This window comes from Paraphaeosphaeria sporulosa (genome assembly GCF_001642045.1).
Source record: "Paraphaeosphaeria sporulosa strain AP3s5-JAC2a unplaced genomic scaffold CC84scaffold_14, whole genome shotgun sequence".
NCBI classification, from domain to species: Eukaryota; Fungi; Ascomycota; class Dothideomycetes; order Pleosporales; family Didymosphaeriaceae; genus Paraphaeosphaeria; species Paraphaeosphaeria sporulosa.
In genome coordinates, this window is record NW_017253373.1 from 865,112 (window position 1) to 891,565 (window position 26,454).

Here is a 26,454-nt window from a genome sequence, read left to right on the forward strand (position 1 = left end):
CTCGACTCATCTTTTGCATGAATTGTCTCTACGAGTCGCACCCACTAGTCAAGTCGCCGCGCACGCAAGTCATTCGCGCTTCTCCCACAACTACTCCAGGATCCATATATTGGTAATAGACTAAAAGATTCCTAGAGATCCATCATGGTGCAAACTACTTCTTAATACCATAATTATACCATGGGCCACCACCAACAGCAGGTGGCAACCAGCTCCAACACGGACCACACTTCCACTTAAGACCAGACAACACTCCAGGGGCTACCACCGACCGAACTGGTGCGCCAGATTGCCTCCAACGACCGCTCACCATTGGCACGGAGGAAATAGACGTGTATGCAACTTAACATATCCTCCATACCACCAGCAGTCGGATCCAAGGTACTCCTCCAATCAGGGTGATCGTCCTCATGCAGAATCTCATCACTCATCGTGACCGTGAGGAGCCCAATGTCCATGTTGAAGTCCGCTCTCGTGACATATCGAGACTTCACCAAAGCGACCCAGGCGGGGTCGGAATGGTGCAGGAGCTTTTCCATGGCCGTCACCGCCGTTGCGAACCAGCGGCGAGATCGTTCACGGCGATAGATACTCCACCGCATCTCGATGCCCAAGGACTCCCAATGCGTCGGGTCGGTCTGGGAGAGCTTCTGGGGGGTCTTCCACTCGTCGCCCTGAGCAGCCCCAGCGATCTCAAACACAGTGGACGAGTTGAGGCGGTGGTTGAGGCGAAGGAGTGGAAGAACATCGTATACATGGTGGATCTCACTATAATAAAACTTTCCAAAATCCGGAACAAGGCGCATCAATTTAGGTGCCTTATCGGGGTGAGAGGTTGCGGTCCTGATCCATTCACCAAGTTGTTCGAGTGGGAGGCAGACTTTGGCTTCCCGCCGTTGGACTGGCCACTCCGGTCAGTAGGGTATATCCATGTCATAGCACGGTGCTTACTAGGTAGAAATTCGCATCGTATCTGGCGGCAGACCCGGGTGAGTGCGGCATAACTTCCATCGGTGCGGCCTGTACGGTGGTTGATGGAAGCCACGGGGGCGGTGGCTACCAGGTCGTAGACCTTATTGCGCAGTTCTGCTGGAGAAGTTAGACATGCCATTGCAAGATTAATGGAAACAACTAGCCTGCGGGAAGATTGAGGAATGAATTTGCCATGGGAGCGCACTTGGAAGCTGTTGCTTCAGGTGTGCCTAGGTGGAGTTGATGGAGAGGCAATGCAGTTTGGTTCCACGAGTACCATGGGCAGTTTATATACGCTTAGGGCAATGTGTTATCCTGGATGAAACGCTTTACCACCCGTGTGACAGGTACAAACATTCGATGCCAGAAGCGTCTTTACAACTTCCAAGTAATGGATCATGTGGACTAGTTCATAGATAGATTGTAATGTGAAGAAGTACATGCAACCATTGGGAACGCTATAACCGAGCAACGTTGGACCGACATTAAACATCTGTCGACTAGAACGTTGTGTGAACTGATCCCACAAAGTCCTCCACACTATGGAAGTTGTTTGTATGCTTTCGCGGCTGATGACCTCGGCATGTGATTTCTGCTTTTGCAGAAGATCATGTGACGAGGGCATAGGCAAAGCCAGAGACACATTCTATCCGGCACGCATGATCGATCTCTTGCTCATCAGTTTTCGCGAAGCGGCATTCTGGAATCTTGCCGACTCACCTGACGTGATGGCCAGATGCGAACGTGCCCTCTCGGGCTATACTAGAAACCCTGACAGAGAGTGCGCGCCGATCTAGAGACATTTAAACACTAGATCCAACACGACGACGATGTCTGGTTGCTGTAGTAATGGGGCTTCCAACGTAGCTAGCACCGGCGCGACAAGCACGGATTTAGTCTACTATAGGCAAGGCGTCTGTAATAAGTAGGCTTCTGGAGCATACAGTGAGAATCGACACTCTACACACTCAGGTGCCCAAAATCAGACTTCACTAAATTGTAATCTAGGCGGTCTCTGCGTTCCTGCCATTGCATATTCTACCGCTCGGAAACGTTAGAGTATTTGGTTTGACGGCGTCGGCAATTCTATGCATGCCGGCAGTGACAAGCAATACACAGCAATATGCTTCGGGATCACTCTAATGGGTCATCCTTCAAAGTAGACTAGCGACCTCTAGCTGCTTAATCTCGTGTTTACTCCAAAAGAATCTTATATACGAAGATGGTCTACTGCCTCAAGCCCTGCCGAATCCGTCTCCACCCAGAACGAGAACATGTGTCTACAATCACATTCTCTGTAGAAATTAACTATGCGCTGTCCGGCGGGAAGAATATATCACGATAAAAGGCATGTTACGCTTAGTGTGCACGCAAGATGGATGAGTGTATATTCTCCTTCTCAACGCCGTGTCCAAAGTGCCATGCCATTAGACGTTTAGATGTTTGTTGTCGCCTGTATGACTGGCAATTCAGTCATTTAACAGCATAGAATCGGAATACCTAAGGCCTCGTGAGTGTTCCCTTCAAGTGGGCACATTTCGGGCCCTCCAATAGTAACTGACGTCATGCTTGCAGCACCGACGCTAGACACTTGGATGCCAGATATCTGGGAGCTATGGTCAGATTGTCTACTCTCTTGGCATTCCTTAACATCACCGTGATACGAGGGGCTGCCAGTTCCGCGCAATGTCTTATGAGAGATAGGCTAATGTGTCGACCCCCACTTGCGAGCCTTCCTCAGTAGGGAGGCTTCTCTTGACGTTGCTTGAACCCCTTTGGTGGCCTTTTGAAACTGCAGAGGTCTTCTTCATCTCGGCGTCAGGATGATGAGTATCCTTGAGGCTCAAAGGACCGAATGTTCCTCAGATGTGGTACATTGTTTGTACCGCTGTAGACATCGCGCCGGGGCCCTTGCTGAAGGACTCATCTGCCGTATCCATCAGATCAATACGTGCGGTGGAGCCTTGTTGCAGCTGCGGGTAGGTATCAAGCTCCGCCTGCGACAGAGGCGGTTTCTCGATAGAACCATCAATCTGCCAGTCGAAGCCGTGTTGCCGTGGTGCAACGACGAGTGAAAATCCCGATCGAGGCCTGCCGTCGCTACAGAGAGGACATACTGTATGAACCCCTCGCAGACTCCGTGGAGCCCTCAGATCACATCATCTTGCCCCTTCATGGCATGGCTTAGGCCATGACACTGATTATAGTACGCACGGAAGGAAAGCCCCACAGCTTACTTCAGCAGCCCCTCAGCCGCATTCAGATGCATCACTAGGCTCGTTGGGCGCACTATCAAGGAGTACAGCTCATTCATGCAGGTTCTGGTGTCCGATGGTGGGCGGCGGAGCTAGACTCAATCGGTGAACGAAGGCTGGCGCTGCCTCTTTATCCTACAGCTTGTTGCAATGTCATAGTCAACTTGGTGCTACCTCATACCAGTCTAGTCATAATGCTACTATCGGCTTGCCTATATGGAGGACGGAATCCTATTCCTGCACTGTTGCCAAAACTCACATTCATGGCAGTTTCGTCCTAGACATCGAGTAGGGGTCCTTGCCTTTAGTCTTGATGGTGTTCAACTTAAACCACGTTGTGTTAGCAAACAAGAGAACTGTCGCCTACCTTCTTAGCTGGTACATTAGTGAGGCTTTGTTTTTCTCTTAGGCCGGATGTGTGGCCTCACTGGGTAATTACTATCTGCAACCCATGATTGGATCTTCCTGGCGTTCTGGTGCTAGAGAATCTTGATCAACGTTGCTTTATTCGACTTCCTGCTAGCTTCCCTCCACAAGTTTCCACTTCCAGCGCTGTAGAAACAATAGCAGGGTGGGTGGGGTTGCGCGAGCGGCAGGTTCCATTCCCAAAGTACAATAGAGAGCTGAAACTGGGCCGCAGGACGCACCTGGCCACGTTCGACTGCGTTCAAATCGTTGATGGACGAAGGCAAGGAGATGAACAAAGGCAAGAAGATGGACAAAGACAAGGAGGATGAAGAAGTCCCGAACGAATTGGAAGGTATTAGCGTTGCGATGGTACTGCAAGAGGACAGAACTATCATTGACTACCCCGTGCGATAATTTGTGTAGAGATGATGGTTTTTCTTTGGAAGATACTGTACCGACAGCCCAATTTCAACTACGCTACGGGCTTGATGCCGTGGCCGAAGATCGAAAGATCCTCCAAAAGTAGACTTCGACAATCGCCTTACCTGACGTGCCTCAATCCAGGCATCGGTTGGCCTGCTTCATGAACAGTAGCCTCCAAGAGCTCCCAACCATATCAATTTTGACAATTCTGACGGCCTCGGAGTACCTTCATATGCAGATGTATGATTGTGTCATAACCCTGCGGTCTTGCCATGGTTCATTGTATAAACCAAGCTTCTTCGATTGCTCTTACATGGCTCTGGAATTCTAGGAACGTCTTGGTTTGCGTTCTGCCCCTATCGTGACCTTGTAGAGCAGCAATCACAACACTGTCAGCAGGACAGGCAATAGTACCAGGAAACGAGGCGAAGGCCCCAGCCACCCTATCAATCATAGTCTGTTCCTTGATGACCAGATTTGTCGAACCTCCCAAGAGCCGCCTTGATCCCGAGTAGGGGCAGTCTGGGATGAGCGCGACGGATTACAGGGATGTTATCTCGAGTGATTCGATTACTATTTGATTTTGTCGCAAACTACGCTACAACACCGTTATCACTAACGGCTTATGTAGCTATAAAGATCACTTAATGATGGTGTTGGTAGTGGAGACCACGCAAAGTTCCTGCTCGAGAATCGGCACTCACTTGACCGGGGAATCGGGCCCGATCCCTACACAACGGCGACCGGGAGGTACTGGCCGCCGTCGCACGCCAGATGAGGATCCCTGAGGTTGAGCGATGGACTCACTCAATGTGTCCCGCGGAGACAAAGGCAGAGGCGGAGACTGACTCTGGCAGGGCGTCAACGGAATCACCACCTCGCGAACACCTGATCGAAAACCACAACGTGGCCCGCACCCACCGCACCGGGTCCTTCACATGAGCAGAACCCCAACCACAGCCGTAAATCCATTCATCCCGTCCATCAACGCCCCGCCCGTCATTCGATCCACACAGTCTATAATAGCAAACTCCCCCACCGCTTCGCAACCAACACCACACAAGCCTTCCCTACCAAACACACCCCACCATCCCCGCAGATCATCACTGAACCTCCGCGATTCCACACATCTCCACGCCTTTCCCACACTTTGACATACCTATACCACAAGAACCGAACCCCACCCTATCAAATGGATACCGTCGAGGAGCCAGAGCCAACATCCTACGAAGGACTCGGCCAGTGTGAGCCCTTGCCCCTGCGGTATCGCAGGTGGATTGGGATATCTGGCAAGGAGTGGCAGCGCAGGAGGCTTCGGGCTGTGCTATATCCCGACGAAGAAGAGGAATGGACAACCCGCGAGGCAGGCAGCGGAAGCCGCAGCAGCGACGCAAAGCTCGACGGGAAAGCCACCACGTAGATGGAATCCGCGCTCTCTGCTCATCCCGTTATAGGTAGTGCTTGGAACATTCTATGGGGACCAATTCGTTTGTGCTTGGGCTCAGTGTATGGGGAAGTCCAGCATCAGCCTCTTACTCTTGCCGCCTCCAATGGCAGGACTTGGAGGCCTCTGAGTTTGCCAGCCAGGAATCTTCAATTGCGTTCAGCTTCGCTAGAGGGGTTATGACCTATTGCGGACTACTTTCTAAGAACGAGACAAGCGGCAATGATGTGAATAGGCGACTTTGAGGTCAGAGTGTACTGTGTCGCGTTAGCTTAAGTGGGTATACGGTATCATTTGAACAGAGAGATCTTGACATTAGATTGTCCATCATGTTCGAACAAGAGGAGAGTTTTGAAAAGCAAGTATGTCAACATGACGGGACTGCCAAACGATGTGATTAGAACACCCTTCACCCCACCAGATATCCCCGTGTCTTGATGCCAGACCTAGCAGTTCAGGTCTTCACATCGTATAGATCCAGCACTCAACACAACCCACGCGGCAGCAACGATTGAAGCTTACACTTTCCCTATGACTCATGCCGTCCGGCTAGAGTTTTCCGCGAGGATCCTTAGCCCAGAGGCAGAAAGGGCGACCCTAGACTTGTGACCAAATCGCCGAACGCGCTCTCCACGAGTATTTTGGGCGACCCGAGACGCCTGTCGAGGAGTCCCACCAACTACTTGTAAACAACTCCGCTGGCCGTCAGTTTGCTAAGAAGCTCATTCAGAAGATGCTGATCGATGACTGAAAGGTACTAGGACCGAGCTTCTTGGTCCTATGTTAAACCACTTGACCAATGCACACACCACCGGTTTCCCTTTGATAGGCTACCCTTCAAAGTGTGTCTCAGCAAAAAGTAAGCATCGTACCCATGTCGACCTTACTGAACAGCCGAGCCCAAGCTAGGAAAACTTCCAATGGGAATGCATTCTGCGTGTGGGGTCAAGCGAGAACAGCATGTAGAAAGGAATAGCGCACAAGCAGGATCAGTGTTAATTCGAGAGACGTGCTCCCTCTACCTTTCAATCCAAGGTTATATAGTCGCTTGAGATTACTTTACTGGTGTTTTCCGACGCCACCCGTTCTTGCTCCCCAAGCTTAGTAGAAGATCCGGTCATCGGCCGGTAGACTTGGCAGAACGTCATCACGACATATTGTTAGTTTCGGCTTGCAAACTTGCGTGTGAGACGAGAACGAAGTAGATTTGGATCAATAAGTTTGAAGCATCTAGAAATTCGCAAGGCTGGCAAAGTTCCAGGAAGCTATCTGTCCTGATCTTGTTCATTTGTTGCACTGAACTGATAGCGTCTCGAGACACCTTCTAATCAAGACATTCCATTACCGCATAGGCGAGCTTCACCGTATGAGGCGTACTGAATTTACGACGCTGGTACCTGACCATTTCGATGACGCCTACGACTCCTGTTTATTTTTTCACTGTGCAGCTCTTACTGCGCTCCCAAGCAAAATCTGCATCAATCACACAAATGGAGCACTCTACTTGGTAGATGAAGTCGCCTTCCCACATCTCCTCTTCCATTATCAACATTACTATCCCTACCTTTGACATTCATTCGGGTACGAACGTGTCTTGCTCAACGCTTGCTTGTGACAACACCACTACCACCACTACTACTTCACACCAACTTAGTTACTACAACTGACAAAGTACTTATTGTAAGTCGATCTCCTCAATCGTTCTTCTTTGAATTTTCATTTCAAATTTGTCACTGCGAACGCTTTTTACCTAGCGCGTATTAATTGGACTTGAAGTCCAGAAACTTCCTGAACAATATTGAGTGGATGGTCTGCCCCTCTATGCATTTCTGTATATTGGTGTACTCATTAGCTTGCTCCAGGCCCTATAGAGTTCATCGCGTTTGCCAGGAAGGAGATCGAGCACCTGCGTCACCAGGACAGTAAGCTCGCCAACGCTAGCGAGAAGGGCTGAACCCTACAAAAGTACACTTTCCTCTGTGAGTTGCATAAGAAACTCCTTTGGCATAGCAAGGGTTCGCCGCCACCCCCCTATCTGCGATATCATGGCGTCTTCAGCAGGGATTAATGCATTTCGAGCCCTTCGAATATGTGGATTGGGGCTACTTGCACTCGCTGGCCTCGCTGCAGGATTAGGATGGACGGGTGTGGGATGCGAAAAGAGCTCGTCTAAGCTTAGGACTTAGGTTGGCTGTCTAATGTTGAATTCATCTGTGGTATTTATACGTTTATTGACAAGTGCGCGCGCATGTACATGAAAAAGGAAGTCAACTTTGGTTAGCTCTTCGTATTATCAGCATTAATTAGTACGCATTCTCGTTTTGGAAGTCTACCATGGCTGTGATGGTGGAGATGTTAGCATTACCTGGGTAGGGAATGAAATGACCTTGAGTTCTGAGCAGCACCTTGGATAGATCAATAGGATGCAATATTATCTCAGTAGTGTTAGGAAAGACCATTGAAAGGTGGGAGGAAGAAGTAATTGACATATCAGGGTGGAACAAAGCATGCGGCGGAGTACTCTGCGAGTGCGTATATGGATGAAGCATTAGGGGAAGAGAACCATTAGGACGGTTAACGTCCGATTGTTGCCCTACGCAACTCGGCTCGACTTCCTATGACTGGGCGAATATATACTTGAGAGCCTGCAACTCCTGTCAGTGAGCAGAATCTTGAGGCGAATTAGTACTTGTAGCAGACTTGTTCCGCAGTCCCTATACAGTGGCTCAGAGCGTAGTAGCTATGTGGCGGCTATTTTGCGCGCCGTAACAAACTTTTTATGCTAAATATCTCGCTGATGGGTCGTTGTTCTGCGTCTCAAGTTCATTGACTCACTCTTGAAATTTCAGAACTTTCAGTGGAGCTGCTTCACCAAGTCGATCAGAGTGCTCGGTGCTCGGTTCGGAGGTTGCCTTTGAGGAGGGTAATATGGTGTTGTCGCTTCTTGAGATGGGGTTTTCGTTGCTGCAGAGCACGAACTTCGTCATCAAGGGAGCGGTATAAAGTTTTGATTACTATCTTGGTAAGTATGGTCTCGACGGCGCGAATCTGTTCACGCCCCAAAACTGTTGCGTCTGTGACAGATTGACTCAATTCAGCTCTCGATCCTGTCGCCGGTTGCCTCTGTCCTCTTACTCTAGTCGCCTCCTCACCTTGTCTAGATATATCACCGTCAGCCCACCTATCCCTCAGCCCACTTTCTCGCCCATCCCTCTCACTCTCCGCCACCTCATGCCTTCAAGGTATATATCTTGCGCTCAGCTCGCTCAGTTCCCTCTTTACTCCACTGTCTACCGCTGACTCGGCTTACCAGCTTCTTCGCACTCGGTACTCTCTCGACGCATTTTGTTTTCCTATCCTCGCAAACGGCCCGTTGGGTTACAAGTGTCTTTTCGTTGAGCTTCTGGTGCTACCGGGACTTGAGGAAGGCGGGTATGGTGGCAAGGACGAGGTAGTGGGGGCGTCTTCGAGGGCGGACTGCAATACCTCAATGTCTTCTTGCTGGGCTCGGTTCGCGACAAAGCCGGACGGTCTGACCGGTATCCATCAATTCCTAAGAGCTACCGTCGCAGCGTTGGTGGTAACGGTGTCACTAGAAAGACGGCGTGAGGGCCCGTAGTGACATTTAGAGAAATAATCGTCGTCATCATGCCGTGAGTGTGCACGGTGAGCCTTGCCTAGCGCTGCTCACTTCACATTGCATAACACTAATCTCGAGCGGGTGCTACCAAGCCAGCGTATGCCCAGACAGCGGCAACGACACGGTTTGGACGACCTTGTCTACGCGCGGGCTTCCCATGTCCCTGAAGTACACGCAAGTGATGTAATATTCCACATTTCTTTGGAATAATGTCGAAGGTTGATCACGCGCAATACACGCCTTCCGTCATCTAGTTGACCACGGCCTATTGAACTGAGGCTATTGAAGTGACAAACAACCCGTGTTTACGAGGCCGTAAAACACGCTGGCGGAGCTACCACACTCACATTAGCAGATATCCAGAGGTGTCTTTGCTCGCTGGCCCACCTCTACGCCACGGGCCTCTCCTCGGAAGCTGCCCTTGCGATAGGGGCGGTTCAGCTCTCTAGTGCTCGCTACCCTGAGTCCTAGTTAATGATGCACTCGATTCTAACGCCTACCGCAATCCAGGTTAGTTGAAGCGGATCCCTAGCCAGATGAATTAGGGTCGCGGCTTGCAAGACAGTGCTCGCGAAACGGCGTCGCACGTCCAGTGGGCGACAGCCAGCGACAAGAAACAAGGCGGGAAGCAACTGCTCAGCGATTCCCTATTGGGGCATCTCGGGCGCTGAGGCCACCGGCAGGAAGCGATGCAGTGGCCGCGCAGTCGCAAGCATAATCACCATCGCCGGCACCAAGCAGGCAGGCGCATATAGCACGCCGCCGAAGAAGGCTCGGCGAGCCCCCGATACGTGCTGTTGGGGATCCTCATTCGCTGCACGGGACCACGAACGACCGCGCCCAAGATGCACGCCGCAGGGTTCGGATTTGAACGCGATATTAAATTACGATACCGTCTCCACGAATAGTAAATCGCTTCTTTGAATCTTTTAAAGGTCGCTGTTGTGCTGCTTTGATTGAATCAAGAAGGTCCCCCGCTATCACCTAGATCCTGCATCTACAGTGTCCTCCAGCGGGACTGGGAAGACCGCGGCCCCCGCAGTGGGGAGGCTGAGCGAGATGGAGAAGCTACATACAGCCGTACTAGAAGTCGGAGCCGTGGCCGTCTCACCAGCTGCTGTAGCAAGACGAGTGATGGCAAATCTACGCTATGGAGGGGTGGCTTGGAAAGGTGTGCTCGAAGCGTAGTAGGGAGGAGTGGTCTAGGGGTTTGGCATCAGGTATAAGGCTGGCGGGGGTATTCGTGCACATGTGAGCAGAGGGCCAGAGCCGTGAGGACAAATCATATCCCATATGACGTGCTGTGTCTAGCCGCAGAGTTGTATGACGAGGACACGGTAAGATTTATTTTCGAGGAGGACCGGCAATTGCTCTCGTTCATCATGTAACACACCTCCACGCTTGGAGCAACTTCACTGCCCACGAAAAGCAACCGATCGCCGCGAACAAGCCTTTGCTAAGGGAAACTTCTCCTTCCACACCTCCGTTGACCGCCGTCCAACCATCGCATGCGCGAGGAAGCCTTTGAGAACTCCTGCTGGTTTGCTTCGCTCTGCTACGATTTCCAAGAGCAGCAACAGCAATCCGGACAATTACATTGCGAGCCTCAACACCTGGAACTAGTCGCTAGAGCTTGCCGGGGATGTTGCATATCTAAGACCGCTTGTGCCAAGATCTAGGTGCATCACGAGCTCAGTCGAGAACATGGAGGGAGGCCGGCCTGCCAGAGCCTGATCAAAGCCTTGGAACGCCGAGGAGAGATTCCTGGGCTAGGAGCCACCGATTGGACCTCGGGGACGAACCCGCGGCCTTGATCTTCGGGCCGACGTCCCTGGCCGTGATCAACTAATCCTGGCTGTTGGCTCCATTGGAAGAAGAAAGCAATCAAGTTATTCCGCCCTGGAAGCTGTGGAGGCGAGGACTAGCCTGGGGTTCTCTGCCAAATGCGACTTGTCCCTCGGCCAAGCTCTGCGAACACCCCTATCAGGCCGGACACCCAGGGAGAAAGTACTTTCCCAATCACGTTAGAGCCAAGATGCGGCTGTGCTACAACGGTTTTCCACCACTGCGATCGACAGTATTGAAATTTGCCGTTCTTGGAAACCCCGACGGTATGGGCACTGCCGTGCAACAGCTGTTTTTGCACCACTGCAATCGATAGTTTTAATATTTGCCGTTCTAGGAAATCTCAATGGCATGGGTACTACGCTGCCGTATCACAGCGATTGACGGGTTTGGGGTCTGCCAATCTTAGGAACCCCAACAGTATGGGGACTGCCGTGCAACAGCTGTTTTTGCACCACTGCAATCGACAGTTTTGATATTTGCCGTTCTAGGAAACCTCAATGGCATGGGTACTACGCTGCCGTGTATCACAGCGATTGACGGGTTTGGGATCTGCCAATCTTAGGAACCCCAACAGTATGGGGACTGCCGTGCAACAGCTGTTTTTGCACCACTGCAATCGACAGCTTTGACATTTGCCGTTCTGGGCAACCTCCATGGCATGGATACTGCACTGCTGTGCGACAACTGTTTTCCACCACTGGGATCGACGGCTTTGAATTCTGCCGTTTCTGGAAATTTGGATCGACCCTAGGCCGCCATGGGTCCCGCGCGTAACAATTGTTCTGCCTCACAGTGATTGACGGTTTCGACACTTGGCGTTTTAAGCAACATGGATCGACCCAGGCTGGCACGCGTACTGCAGCGCTGCAGCTGCGAGCGGTGCGGGAAAGAGCTGGAGACAGGGAGGCGGCGCGAGTTGTTGTACGGGCTCTGGGGCGGGCGGCTGCGCGTGTTGGTCGAGCTTTTCCTGCAGCTTCTCATTTGCGCGGCGGATACAGACCTGCTCGAGGGAATTTTCCGCAACAACGGCCGCCCCGAGTCGATGCTCGTGCGAAGTGAGCGACAGCAGCGGGGCTCAGCTGTCACGGGGCGAGCTCCACGTCGTTGACGGTGGAGGTATGCGCCCTGTACGAGGCGAATGCCGTGCGTATCGAAGCTTGAGCACTCTTTGTCCAAGCCGCCGCGCGGCAAAGCACCATCGCTGTGATGGACCCAAGGCCTGAAGTCGGCGGTGGTAGCAAGAGCAGATCGCGTGGATTCTGGCCATGGAGCTCCTCGTTCGCAGGTGAGTGCCGGGCTCCGCCGAGGTTCCGCCGACCGGCTGGTCCTCGGTTCGCGCAGACGTGGCCCGCTTCACAGCAACAGCCGCCGGAGCGCACTTCGCTGGCTAGCCGGCCAGACGTGTATGACTAGGTACGCATCTCGTGTAGACGAGGAATCAGGTATACCACGTGCTAGTCCTCGCCTGGGATGCCGTACGCCGCGCTCCTCGGCGCGAAACCCAGACCGCTGCCATCCCACCGTCTCGTTCTGCGCCACCGAGCCCACCATGCCCAACAGCACCAAAAGCAACCTGCACGACATCGACAGCCCGTTGGCGCAGCCTCGCGGGCGCGCGTGATCGCATACCTCGTCGCCTGCTCCTTCCCGACCCCGCACCCATGGCTGGCAGCAAGGAAGCGAGCCCGCGGTGGCAATCCCACGCGCACCCACCATCTGCCTTGCAATGCACGACGGCAGTACGAGCCATGTTGGTCCGGCGGGGCGTGTCGATAAATTAGGGTAGGCAGTTTTGCTCTACAGCCACAACGAGGAATCAGCACCAAAGCTTGTCAGGCTCGTGCTTGAGGCGGTGAGGTGCCCAAACGGTTGAGCCGATGCAGCGCACAGCGAGCAGTAGTGGGAGAGGGAGGGCAACAGTCGTGACGATTGCATCCGCAACGGATGGGAAGTGCGCATCGTGGGAAATGCGCGGGCAGCGGACGTGAAGCAAGCTGAGGAGGGATGCTGTCTGCAGCGCTGGAGCGCCCCTCGGATGGAGCTCGGTCCGTATACCTGCAAGCGAAGCCTCGGGCAGGGTTGGACGAGAGGCGAGCCTGGTTGGGATGGAGTACGAAAGGATGGCGGAACCCAAACACTTGGCATGCAATGACACTGTCTAGCCTGGGATTAGGCCCTGTGCATTCTACTATGGATTCTAGATGCCTGAATCTCCTCATCAACAATTCCGTGCAGCACCCTGCGTTGCTTGTTGAGCGCTACAAGTCCCCCGCCACGCCAGCCTAGCCCATCGCCCTACAACGCCAAGGCTGCGAGCCAGACATCCTACCTGCGGAACCCTTCCTGACCCCTCCGCCCCTCCACCCATCTATTCTAGAGCGATGGTCTCCCTCTCCCTCCCCCTCTCCCTCCTGTTGGCCCTTGCCTGCTCCTGCAGCTCATACCGCTCCCTGAGTACCTGCACCTCGTGCTTCGACATTGGAAACGTCTGGTAATCAAGAACCCACTGAGCAGGACACGTTAGCGGCATTCGTCGTCCATTCCAGGGAACCGAGTCACTCACCGTGCTGCAGCCTATCTCTGGGCACCGCGGCCACGGATACGCCAGCTTCCTCCAAGACATGTCCATGGTGGTCCCTTCCGATTCGTCCCCTGGCTCGGTTAGTGGTGTTTTCGAAACACGTGATAGTAGTCCCTTGCGTCTGCGACGGCGACGGCGGCGCTGGGGTGTGCACATACACTTCTTGTACTGATCACGGTGCACTTGGCAATAGTCGTGCATAGCCTCTCCGTCGACCACGTGGCCGCATGCGAGCTGGCGCGGGTGTTCAGGAAATGTCCCCGTTATCGGGCATCTGGCGTTGGGTACGAATGTCACCGGCGTGTCAGCCTCGACATCGATGACCTCCTGGGAGCTGCACACTGCCCTGGTCACGGCATTGGAGTCGTTGCTGGTGCGTCTGAGCACAGTGTTGGTGCCACCTGTTACCCCAATCGTGGCACGGGCCGGGTATGGTTCTTCGGTGACCACCTTGGCTGCGCAGATAGCGGCAACGTCACGTGCGGCGCTGCCAGCGGAACTGGCTTCGGGCTGACTTGCTTGCTCGTAGACTCCCGATCCATCATCTTGGCGATCTCTGCTGGATTTAACAACTGCGACGCCCCTCTGACCAGGGACACGAACGACGGTGTCCTTGGTTCCGCGTAAGCGCTTGGGGCCGGACGCAGCCGTATCTGTTTCTGCATCATCCTTCCTGTGCTTCTTGGTCTTCCGGCGACTGCGCAAGCGCTTGCTGCTGGTGCACCATTTGTTGCAAATGTTGCACTTGTGGTGGTCGATTCGCCGCGCTTTCGCATGCCCCGTGCTGGGTCTAGTCCTGTTGGGCAAGCCGCGGACTGTTCTCTCTACAGGATGACGCCAGTGGCCCAGTCTCCTGGCTGGGGGTGGCGGGGGAGACGGAGTAGAAATGGAAGGAGGCGCGCGGGGACTACGGACAGCGCGAATACCTTCGTTTAGAGACATGCCGGCCTGCAGCGTGCGGTTGACGGCATGCCGGGCGAGCGAAGGGGCGTCAGTCTCGACGTCAATCGTTATCGGGTTCGCCTGACTGTCGCCACTACGGGAGGGCATTTGGGGGGATTCTTCCCGGAAGGAGAGATACTGGCCCACGGTCCTGACATGGGGCATGGAGTGTACGAGACCCTCCAACCCCACGTTTGTGGTGGTTTCGTCTGCCAATTCCACGTCCGAAGTGATTTCGGTTTGAGTGTAGCCGGATGGAGAGGGGTGAAGTGGGGTACTGTAATGGTGGCTGTACTCCAGTGGTACCGGGGACGAACCCGCGGCGTACGTCGAGCGGGCATAGGGGGAGTCCACATTCACGTCGAGGGTACTCCAATGCGGCGGAGAGGTCCTTGGGGGCGTGGTGCTAGCCTCCGTTGACCGGCCGTATCTTGCCATCCTGGCCGAACGTTTTGCGCGCGGTGTTGTTTTCCTAAGCCACTGTCAGCGACGCTTCTCCTTTGCTGCTACGACCTGAGCTGTATGTAACCTGGTACGGGGGGTGCGCGAGGGTGGCATCGTGCTTGTCAACGGCTATGGTTGTGTAGGATGGGGAAAACATTGGTTGGGCAAATAGAAAGGCGGGACACGGTAGCGTGGCAGGAGGGGCGTACAATCAGTTTGCTGCTCCAGCATGCACGTCGGCGCTTGTGCGTCGAGCGAACAACATCCAGCGGGAACACCCGTCTAAGCTCCGAAACAAGATCCACTGGCAACTGTAGATAGCACAAGCATGGACAGTGATGGACCATTAATTTGCCTATCAAGCAATCAGCCCAAGCAAAAGTTGGCTGGCAGCTCGGGAGGCAAAGTACCCCGCAAGTGCGCAATCATGGTAACACCAGTTCCAGTCCAGCCACAACCCCCGTTTCACACTGAGAACTCGCGTTCTATAACGCCTTGATGTTTTCCGAAGGAACGTTTTCCAGGTCCGGCTGTGGTGTCGTGCGTGTGCTCACGGCGCGTTCAATGCAGAGCAGAGGCAAGACCGCTTCGGATGGACCGCTAGCGGCGCGGGAAGAGGCCGGCGCATTGCGTTGGAACTGTGCGCAACGTCGAACAATAGCAATTTGGCGATGACGCTTGTTGATGAGGCTGAACAAAGGCAATGTTGGTTCGCGAACTGTGCTAGCGTTTAGCCGTGCATAGCGAGATCTCGAAGACGCAAAGTTCCGGTAATATTGCAGACGGCGGCCCTAGAGGCATTGTCATTGTCGGCTCCAATGCAAACGAATGCATACGATGCACCGCTTTGGGGTCCTGGTCTGGGTCAAACGTGGCGTGCTGTTTGCGCGTGCGGCTCCTTCTCCGTGGTCTCTTTGTGTGCCTGATCTGCGGTTCCCTCCGTGTGCCTCCGTCGCCGCACATCCCGTGCGCACCTCAGCTCCAGGCGTTGCACAGGTTGACGTGCATCGTGAACATCTGCTGCTCGAGCACCTCGCTGGTATCGACGTCGGCCTTTTCGATGGGGTGGGAGTACGGGCTCGAGGTCGGCATCGGCTCCTGGTTTCGGGGTTCTCGTCCCGCAACGGGTCGGTCAGGTGCCTTCCAATGGCACGCATGTTCTGCCTTGTCCTTTCGCAGCGTTTGTGGGGGCGAGCCGAGTCGATTTCTGCGGAGGCGCAGCCGCGTTCGTGCAGGCCGTGGCACCCTCGCGAGGAGCCACAATTCCACGCATCGCCTTGTCTAGAGAGAAGATGGGCCTTGGAGGGGATCTTTTGACATGGGTGATTGAGCGCAAGCGCGGGGCGCGCCAGTTCGCCGATAAGGCTCGCGCAGGGGCGGAGCTGTGCCGAGCCATTTGCAAGATGTCCTGTTCCATTTCAAACGGGGTCCAACCATCGTGTCACAGTTTGCACGCCGAGGAGGGCATGGATGCCACCCGTTGAACTTTCCTGCAACGTCATAGACACGCCCCCCGAACCACCTTTTGTGAGCATGGCCTCCTGTATCCCCAGAACAACCCGTTCACACCACCCAATCTAGTCTTCGCTCCTACAAGTGTCTTTCTATCTGCAGTGCATAAAGCATTGCTGGTATAGGCGCCGTAATTTGGTTGCAGGTCGTGTGGGCTGGGCTGACCCCGTCTCCGATGAAGGGTAAGGGTGTTCTGTGCAGGGGTGCAGGTGCTATTTTCTACGATTAGCAAGACCAGGCGGGAGGAGACAGCAATGTAACCACTGGTCGAGTGGGAGGCGGTGCTGCATCTTCTGAATCCTTGCAGTCGGTGCCCGTCTGTTCGTCTGTTCAATGGCAGCGCCCAATCCGACAACAATGGGACGCGTCGGCAGTCACATGGCCGGCATAACGGCAGAGGAACTGCACTAAATAAGCCTTGTGAACAATACTAAGAAGCTAGCGTACAGTGCAGTCCTTGGAATACATGCCAGACTCCTTCTGGAGATTGGTCATGACCGCGGTGGTTGAACTGGCGCCAAGCCAACACAGGGAACCGCCGCAGGATGTTGAGTGTATCTATTGCGTAGTTTAAATAAAATCATCATAAACTATCTCAGAGTTCGCTTACCAGAGTCGCATGCTCCTCCACTTCGGCGAATATTACTAGCCACACACGCCCCCTGTTTTCAGAGAGGGAACATACACACCAGAAATGTCTGCTACCAAAGTTCAACTTGGATGAATAAAAGGGACGTTTGTCAGCGCCGTTTGCAGTAATGCCATACTGTTGGACGAAGCTGCAAACAGCAACACCCATTCAGAACCGCTGAGCTTGGACGACTCCAGACAAGTAAGGCAAGATGTGAATTGTTGTTGAGTATCCGCTTGGACCGGCCTTGAAGGTTGTCAATAAGCTTCATCTCGCGACCGGGAGGGAAGGTGGGTTAGTAGGGAGGGTATCTCCGTCGCACGCAATCGTATCAATGGCAGACATGGACATTAGAAATTTTCGCGATCACGTCCACTGATGGCTATCTGGGACGGGCCAGTAACACAGACATGCTGTAAGCGGACGGGGCTCAACCGAGCTCAGTGGGACGAATCGTGTTTCTGTGGCCATCTCCACGAATTACTTTCGGAGGGTCTTGTTGACGTGTCAATGGGGAAGCACATTGCCTGCGGCATGTCCCACAACGTTTTTAGAAAGGGGAACAGAAGAAGACCGAGAAGGGATAAAGATTACAGCATGACCTGATTTTTGCCGGTTCAGCGCCTTTCGTCGAAGTTGAGCAGCATCCCATACACATATCCATGGCTTCTAGGCATTCCCTACGTAAGCTACTGGATCGAAAATACAGAGCTTACGTTCTAAAGGACAATGGTGTACCAGATCGCGAATATGGGTGTTACACACGCCAGGAGAAGAGACCAACGCCTACTACACCGGTGATGCGTTGCCTCCAATGTCTCCTCGACAAATGGTTCTCCAGGACTAACTTCCAGGCTCCATGTGACATTTCTAGCACGATTTCCGAAATCGCTGCGGGAGATTCCTCGCGTGCCTTGCTATGGGTGTGACGGAACTGAAGCTGTTTGAGGTTGATAGGGTGTACGCCAGCTGCTGAGGCGTACAAGCCTCTCGGGCCGATAAGCTTGAGCATAAGAACCATCTCATGTATTAGCTCTCGTAGGAATTAATACAGTCCTTCATAGCTTCCTGCTACCGTGACAATGGGTCTCCCGATGATAGCCATGGAGACATTACCAGGCCAACACCAATACCCTGGACGAAGGTTGGGACGCCGAACATAGTGTTTTGTCGACCAAATCATCCATTTACTCTGGACCGGTGAAGCCTCTGGATTGGCAGAGGGACTGAATGATGGCGTCGAATCCATTCTGCAGCATAAGAGCGGACTGCGCTACAGGTACGATGTAGAGGAAGACGTAAGAAGACACGAAAAAAAACCTTGGTCCCTGTTACTTAGGGGTGTTTTGAGCACTATTACTCTCGCGGTGGCAATTCGGGTCCGAAATGATAGGTTATCTGCAAGAGGAGAGTGGTGTTGTCCATGTCCCTTTGTCCCATTCAATTCGCATGTACATACAGCTTTGCCAACCGGCATGAGCGGCACCAAGCGGCACTTGGTGTGTCGGTAAAGCGTCGGCCATGAATAAATAAGTGTGGTCCAGTCCCGTTCTGCTCCATTTCCCCAGGATTGCGAAGCTCAACTCCTATAGCCACAGCCCGCAAGGCCACATCTGGGGCATTACACGAAATAGAGCGTGGAGATGGTAGAAATATCTGGATATCGCCAGGCAGGCCCTCTACACCTAACGCAAAAACTTGGTTAGATGATATACATGACTGAAGAAAATACTAAACATATTGCGCCACGTTAATAAGGCTGGCGCGAAGAGAATACCAGAATACAACAACCTCTACTCTTCTGGTCTGGGGGATCTCCTTCCTGAATGACGGCGCCAGGTAGGCCGTGCTAGATTGTTCAAAGAGGAAATAGAGGGTCTAACTAAGCGGTGGAAGCTCACATGTATCGGCTAGGATTTGCAACGCCGAGTTGGGATTTCATAGATTGGGTTAGAAGGATGAAACTTTAGTCCTTCTACTAATTGAGCGACCAGCCTGGTTGCAGTCAACCCTTTTGTGCGCTTATATTCACATGCTTAGAGGGGATGGACGCGGAACTCCACCAGCAGGATTGCATGATCAAGGAAAGTAATAGGTCGATCATGTGGACACGGATGGCGATGAGCGTCCTAAACATTAGTCTGAGCGGTTGCATCCCTGTCGCCTCAGCGCGTCTACTCCGCCGTGTTCTTGGCCTTTTTCAGGAAGCAGTTTTTCACTCGCCCGCTTTGTCTTGGCTTTGAACGGCGAGCTGATGCGGGACCTCCTAGCCGGTGCAGCGCATAGAGGGTACTGCGTCCTTTGAGTGCAAAATTGGGTTCAATTGGCGTCTCCGGAGATCGGTGCATAGCGGCAGGGGGCATTCAATCAAGTCACGAACATGGCAGGCGTTGGCATACTGTGTCAAAGAGCTTGTAACTCAGCTGGTGGGTCGGGTGAACGACAATGAGCAACTCGGCGTCGATGGATAGACACGGGGAGGCTACAGTTACATCGGACCCTGCGTTACTAGCCTAAGTGAGGTGGTCCCCAATGGACGCCGGTCCAGGCGTTACTGGCGCATGCCCTCCTTCGTTGTCCATGTGTCTTGGGGGCTGGTGTGGGTCATGCGCGAACGGTGGTAGGCAGTGCGTCGGTCTGTTCACGGTGGCGGATCTCGCTCCAGGCCTTCGATTCGAGAGTGCACCTCTTGATATTCGTGGCATCGTGGGTGGGAGATGGTGTGGCTGCTCCGGTGTGTGTTCGGGTCGGTGCCATGCATGAATGAGGTGCTTCTCTTCTGTAGATGCAGTCGAGTTAGGCTCGCGCCCACAAGGAATCTCTGCGGGAGATGCTCCGTGGCAAGTCGACTTGCTACCTTGACGAGATGCGGGACTACTTGTTTGATGAGTTCGACGTCAAGATCTCCATAACTACTCTGTACGATCATCTCGTCGCGATGAGGTGGAGTCGAAAAGTAGCTTCAAAGTCGGCTAGGGAGCGTCATGAAGGACTCCATCGGGCGTTCGGCGCACGCTACTAACAGGTATATAAACCGGACCTGATCATTTGTCTTGATGAAAGCGCTTGTAACGAGCGTAGTGGGGACCGAAAGTATGGCTGGAGCGAAGTCAATAGAGCTTGCGACGTACAGTACTCTGCCAGACGCTCAGAAAGGTGGGGCTTACTGCCGGCGATGGATGTGGACGGTTACGTGGACCATATCATATACCAGGGAGCCATCACGGCAGAATTGATGGAGGAGTTTATGGCGAATAGATTGCTCCCGCATTGCAATCCTTGGCCAGGAAAATGCTCAGGAATAGTCCTTCACAATGCGTCTATTTATAAGTTAGTAAAATTGGCCACATTGTGCGCAGAGGCAGGTGTCGTACTTGAGTTTCTACCGCCATACTCTCTGGACTTCAACCGCATTGAGCAGAGCTTCAAGGCCTTGAAAAGCTGGTTTCGGTGGCATTATGAGGACGTCTAGGCGTACGATCGATTCAAATACTTCTTGGAGACAGCCGTTCAATGCGTGTGTTTTGAGAGCTTAGCCAGAAGCTTTTTTAAGCTCTATGGGTGGGTGCCGTGAGCTGGTCTTCGTCGAGGAGGTGTCAACGTTGGTGTAGAAGAATAGGAAATCTAATACCTACCACCACAAAATAAATAGACTCTTTTGTGGCGCAAGGTGCAACTAGTGCCGCTATATCAATCATCGTTATTAGTTTTTGGGTTGCTGTTGTGGTGGAGACGTTATAGGCGGAGAGAGGTAGGGTGAATTGACAAAGTAAGTTAACTTGGTGATGGCCGCCGACGCATCGGATCTCAGAAGATGTCTCTAAAAATACTCATATGTGGTCCGTGCGCAGAGCCTTACAAACAAGCTCTCCACGCTCTGTGCTTCCTGACCTCTCCACCCTCTCTCTATTGCCTGTCACGCTGTTTCCGCTCATTATTTTACTGCTTAACGTAGCTGGCATCCTCTCTATCGCTCTCCGTGAGTCCATTATACCCAGCTCACCACCGGATCGCCATTTTTCGAAGTCGCAGAAGCAGCGGCACTAGCAGCTTGAAATCCTCTCTCCAAACACTGTACGGCATGCCTGTATCCAACAGATCCATAAGCATGTGGAAGTCAATCTGTGCGCCTTTTACGACGTCGGTAAGCACCTCCCGAGTGCCACCTTGCGCGCCCACATGGCCACGATATTGCTGCTCATCGGACAGTGATTCTCGAATCGATCCGGCTGGCCAGCCTTGCGTTGGACCCAGCATCCGTACGGGTAATTGTCACAGTACGTATCCTGGCATCTCCATTTATCACGGATGCCAATTTAGGGTCCCTCGGCGAGGGCATGGCCGGCGAGCACCTCTGGCAGCTCTTGCAACTGCCTCTGTGTTGCAGTAAGTCGAAACTGGCCCTGGGAGCTACTACGTTCATGGCTGACTGGGCTCATTTCTGGAGACTCGACCGCGAGCGAGACGTCAAAGTCGACGTAGATGACCTCAATATATGCCTCCTTGAGCGCCCACGCGTTCTCCATGACCTGGCCAAAGCCAACAGCGTCTCCTCGCTTAAGCGACTGCCGGAGCTTCTGCCGCTCAGCAGTGCCTTGCTTGTACGCGCAGCCAGTTACGTCCTTTATAATTCCCTTTGCCAGCGGAGAGTTCTCAATTGCCAGCTCCCTAGCGACGTTGTCAACAGAGGTCCAGAGTTGTCCTGGAAAGCATGAGTCAAATTAAAACTCTGTGTCGAACTTTTGCTTATAAAGATCTTTTTTCGAGCCCACAAAGGCTTGCCAGCGACAGGTAACGTACGGTTCAACTCCAGAAACCCCCCCCCCCCCATTTGACTGTGGCTCAATTTGCTCAATTTCTAACTCCTGCGCAGGCTTGCCGACGCTGCCGGCGACGGCGAGATCGTCCTTTGGAGCTCCGTCAAATACCCCCCATTTGACAGATCGCTAGAAATCGTTATTGGAGCAATTACTGCGCTGACTGTGGCTCGTAATCGACATAATCAAATGGATTCGAAACAAACAAGTTGACGTCGTCGTCGTCAGGTAGAGTTTCGTCCCATTTGGCAGATCTCTCATATCCGTGTTTTTCGGCAGTTTTCTCGGCGACTTGGCACCTCTGGCATGCCTCTGGGACGCCCCTTTTGGAGGATTTTTACCTACATCAAATGGCTAAGTAGCCCTACGCATACGTTGGCTACGTGCCTTTGCCTTTGGCATATTTATAGAGGGTGAATGTTCCTTTGAAGAAACTTTTGGCTAACAATTTGTATGGGAAATTGATTTCCTGGCGAACCAGGAGTCAGCTCCGCCATCTATGTGGGGCGGGATGGTCTTTCCGGAACGAGGCAGCTCAGATTCATAGCGACTCCATGCACACGGCGTTGTAACGGAGCCCATCACGGCCTGTGCCAACCATGAATCTCGACCAAGCTGGCAGGCTTTTCCGGAGCAATGCGCAATGGTTTGTAGGACACGTATGGATTTCGGCAGGTACCCTCCCACAGCAATGCAGTACCACCGCCCCATGACTGCCTTTGCCTGCGCATATAGATATGCCAGCTTGTATTATGTAGGCAAGTGGCCTGCGAATCCAAAAACACACGGACCACACACCCAAAAGCCCTGTCGAGCACAGCAACGAAACTTGCGTCAATGACCCACCGCGGACAAGCCGCCTGAACCCAAAGCCCGCGGACGGCACACTGCAGATCTTGGTGAAGACCCAAAGTGCACGACCACTCTCTCAATGGGGCTCTCAGACACACCATCGACAATGTCGAGCCCAAGATCGAGGACAAGGATGGCATCTCGCCAGGCCAGCAGCGTCTGATGTTCGCCGTCGCCGCAACGGAGGAGAGGCCGCTCCGTGAACTTTGATTTCCACTTGGCCCTACTCCAAAGACCGCACCATCGTCTCTGCCACCAATGAAGTACGCATCTTCGCCACGAGGCTTCGTCCGACAGTGGCGAGCCGTTTGCAAGGAAGAGGGAACGCGCCATTATATGATACTAGGATGCCGTCTTCTCGCGCCATCCACTCTTTGTGATATGGCTATGGCACAGTGCCTGAATTGTAAAGCAAAGCGGCATTCGGTTCCACGGTGGCGTGACAAATTGACGTATCGGATCGAACTACTTCACCAAGACCAGGCGTTTACATGAAGTACATGCTGCGCATTGCCGCGGGGCTTCTATACCAATTTTGGGTGGACAATCGGCCGAAGAGCGTTCGCCTGGAAGGCCCTGCGATACGGTGCCTTGGCACGCTACCGTGTCCGTGCACCCACTGCACGGATTCACCCAAGGCACGCCGAACACCCGATGCGTCAAAACTCCCTAGTCTTCAACACGCGATAACTCCACCAATATGGACCTAATTCAGGCTTCAATAGATGAAATCGAATCACGAGAATCGGGAGAAGAATTTTCGCAACAGAAGTTGCTACTAAATATGGTATTAATCGATCCACACTCTCGCAAAGACACTAAGGTATCACAGTAACTGTAACGAGCAGATCGCGAAGTTCGTTATGGTGTTGTGGCATATTGCGATAAGGCCTGATAGAGTCCTAGCGTGCCAAGCGAGTTGGCCGCGCATAACCCGCGCCGCACACCGGCTTCAGGAAGTCAAGTATTATTCACTCAATGCCATCAAATAATCCTTTCACTATCGATCCTACCGTGAAGGAAACACTGTTGCCTATAGCTAGACCTTACACTAACGCGTACAGCCACTGCAAATAATCAATAAGAGCTTAGCCCACAGGAAGAACAGGAGCTTATATAATATATTAAAGAACTTACACTGGGACGCCTACCTCCTACTAGGAAGATGACATAGAACTTTGCCTCTATGATAGCAAAGGAGTCAGTCAGCGAGGGCTGGGTTACCCACTTTATCAACCGACACAGCATTCATTTTATCTCATAATGGACAGTCAGTATGGAGAACAATCGCCACAAAGCTAATTTAGGGGATAAGTATCACCTCTATTTCAACTATCTGCATAGCAAGATTGATCAATATTAGATAGATCCTTGTCATACCTACAATATGGATGAGAAAGGCTTCCTGATCGGTATCCGTGGCAGATCAAAGAGGATATTCAGCAGACGAATGTGGGAGAAGAAGGAGGTTAGGGGATCACTCCAGGATGGCAATCGGGCGTGAATCACACCCCTGGCATGTATCTACGCTGATGAATCAGCTCTGCCACTAAGCCATATCTATCAGGCTACTAACAAGGGCATTCAATCAAGTTGGGTAGACGAAATCAGGGCATGAGAACGTCAAGTCTTATCACCTCATCCCGCTCTGGCTGGACCAACAATGATATCGGACTAGCCTGGCTTGAGCAGGTGCTCGATCGCTATACTAAGGAGAAGGCCCGACAATCCTATCGACTTCTAATCCTAGATGGCCACGGATCTCATATCACTATGGACTTTATCAACTACTGTGATCATAATAAGATCCTCCTTGCTATCCTGCCTCCTCATTCAACCCATACGCTTCAGCCACTTGATATGGCAATGTTCAAGCCCCTATTAACAGCCTACTCAGCAGAGCTATCAAAACACCTTCAAATGGGCCAGGGTCTAGCCTCTATCACCAAAGGGGACTTCTTCCCCTTATTTTAGAATGCTTAGAAGGCTCCCTTTAGGGAATTAACAATCCTTAGCTCTTTTCAGTTATCGAGTATATGACCACCTGATCCTCACCTAGTCCTTGATAGATTCACCAGATCTCAAGAATCAAGAGAGAGTTCCTCATCATCACTTAGTGATCATGACTAGCGAAAGGTGGATAGGCTCATACACTCTGCAGTCAAGGATTAGAGTAGTAGGGATACTTAGAAGCTTCGTCAATCACTCTACCACCTATCTGTTCAAAATGAGCTACTCCACCACGATATTAATGGGCTAAGGCAGGCGCTAGCGACAACGAAGAAATGTAAGAAGAAGGGTAAAGCTCTAGATCTATAACAACGTAATGGGTATCAAAGTGGGTTAGTGTTCTAGTCGCTTAGAAAGGTGAGGGAGGCACGTGTACGTCAATCTATTAGGGAGTAGGGAGAAAAGGAGTAGTAGCTTCAAAAAGTAAAGACAGTAGAGCTAAAGAAGGCAGCTAAGCTCTATAAGGAGAAGATCTAGTAGCAGAAGCGTGTTACGCGAGAGGTAGCTAAGGAGGCAAAGGAGAATGAGCAAGCTCAAAAGGCAACTAACTCAGCGCGCCAGCGCGTCCAACAGTCTGTAGTACGGTTGCTACGCTATTGCTCGGCGTTGATTTTGGACCAGACGTACCGTAGAGAGGTACCAATCGTAGTTGCAACCACAAGTAGGAGCTTCTTGAGCCGTAATACGGCTCTACGGTTGCCTATTTAGGAAGGAGGTGTGGGTTGACGTTGAGGTGTTGAGGCGCGTCGGATATGGCTGATCCGGGCTGCTTTGGGCGTAGGATGTACCCACATCGGGCAAATGTGGAGCTTCGACTCCTGACTTTTTCTCCGCCCTGATTCCTATACAGATATTAGTTTCTAAACCTCTATTCCCATCACGATCATGCTCAGCTCATGGAGGATTAGCTCACAGACGCGCGGGTCCCAGTTGACGCAGGAGACCTCGCAGCCGTCACCACCGACGCCCTATCACACCTCTGCCGCCCGCAGCGCTCTGGGATCCGCCAGCTCATCCCGTTCGTCGTCGCCGTCGATACGCATGTCCCACAAATATCCAGTCATACGCAACGCTGGCAAGGAGATAGATATTGATTGGGACAATCTTTGGCATGGCAAGACAAAGCTTATGGGCGCGCGGCTTGGTTACCGCATTACACATAAGTCGAAGTTGATAGGCGGCCAGAAAGCTGCATCTATCTGGCGATATGGCGCAGAGCTTTTGTACCTACAGAATGATGGTGTTAGCACAAAGGTGTTCTTTTTGTGTGAGAAATGTCACCAAAATCGAACGCCTACCTGCCTCTACGATATCAACAGCGGTACCTCATTTATTATAGAGCACCTGCGAAGGGTGCACAACGTTAACCTAGATAGAGGCTTAATGCCAATTGCTGGTAGCAAGTTAGATCCCTTTAAGAAAGCTGCAGGCGCTCACTTAGCTATTACCCACTCACCATGATAAGAAGTTGAGCTTTTGAAGTTGTACATTAACTGGGTGATTCTATATAATTTAAGCTTTGTAGTGGCGACGTTAGTAGGCAGTAGAGGGTTACTAACATGGAATTAGATTAACCTACTATGTAGGCTGCCTAGCAGTCGCTCTACGCTTTCTAGGTATATAAAGAAAGCGCTAGAGGAGAGTAAGGAGATAGTAAAGACACTACTACGTATAG

General features: G+C 52.5%; 4 protein-coding genes across 4 annotated transcripts; 1 reads left to right on the forward strand and 3 right to left on the reverse strand.

The window, feature by feature from the left end:
* Nucleotides 1–236: 236 nt before the first annotated feature.
* CC84DRAFT_1222847 (uncharacterized protein) lies at nt 237–1,111 on the reverse strand (the record flags this gene model as incomplete). The annotated part of the gene is made up of 2 exons (XM_018183429.1): nt 237–901; nt 952–1,111. 2 exons carry the CDS (start codon nt 1,109–1,111, stop codon nt 237–239), a joined length of 825 nt encoding a protein of 274 aa, XP_018030211.1.
* A 12,247-nt stretch (nt 1,112–13,358) lies between these two features.
* On the reverse strand, nt 13,359–14,951 carry CC84DRAFT_1232440 (uncharacterized protein; the record flags this gene model as incomplete). The annotated part of the gene is made up of 1 exon (XM_018183760.1): nt 13,359–14,951. One exon carries the CDS (start codon nt 14,949–14,951, stop codon nt 13,359–13,361), a length of 1,593 nt encoding a protein of 530 aa, XP_018030212.1.
* Nucleotides 14,952–15,794: 843 nt separating this feature from the next.
* CC84DRAFT_1181302 (uncharacterized protein) lies at nt 15,795–16,441 on the forward strand (the record flags this gene model as incomplete). The annotated part of the gene is made up of 2 exons (XM_018180549.1): nt 15,795–16,041; nt 16,137–16,441. The coding sequence occupies 2 exons, from the start codon at nt 15,795–15,797 to the stop codon at nt 16,439–16,441; spliced, it is 552 nt and encodes a 183-aa protein (XP_018030213.1).
* Nucleotides 16,442–21,416: 4,975 nt separating this feature from the next.
* On the reverse strand, nt 21,417–21,931 carry CC84DRAFT_1181303 (uncharacterized protein; the record flags this gene model as incomplete). The annotated part of the gene is made up of 2 exons (XM_018180550.1): nt 21,417–21,802; nt 21,901–21,931. 2 exons carry the CDS (start codon nt 21,929–21,931, stop codon nt 21,417–21,419), a joined length of 417 nt encoding a protein of 138 aa, XP_018030214.1.
* Between the last annotated feature and the right edge of the window lie 4,523 nt (nt 21,932–26,454).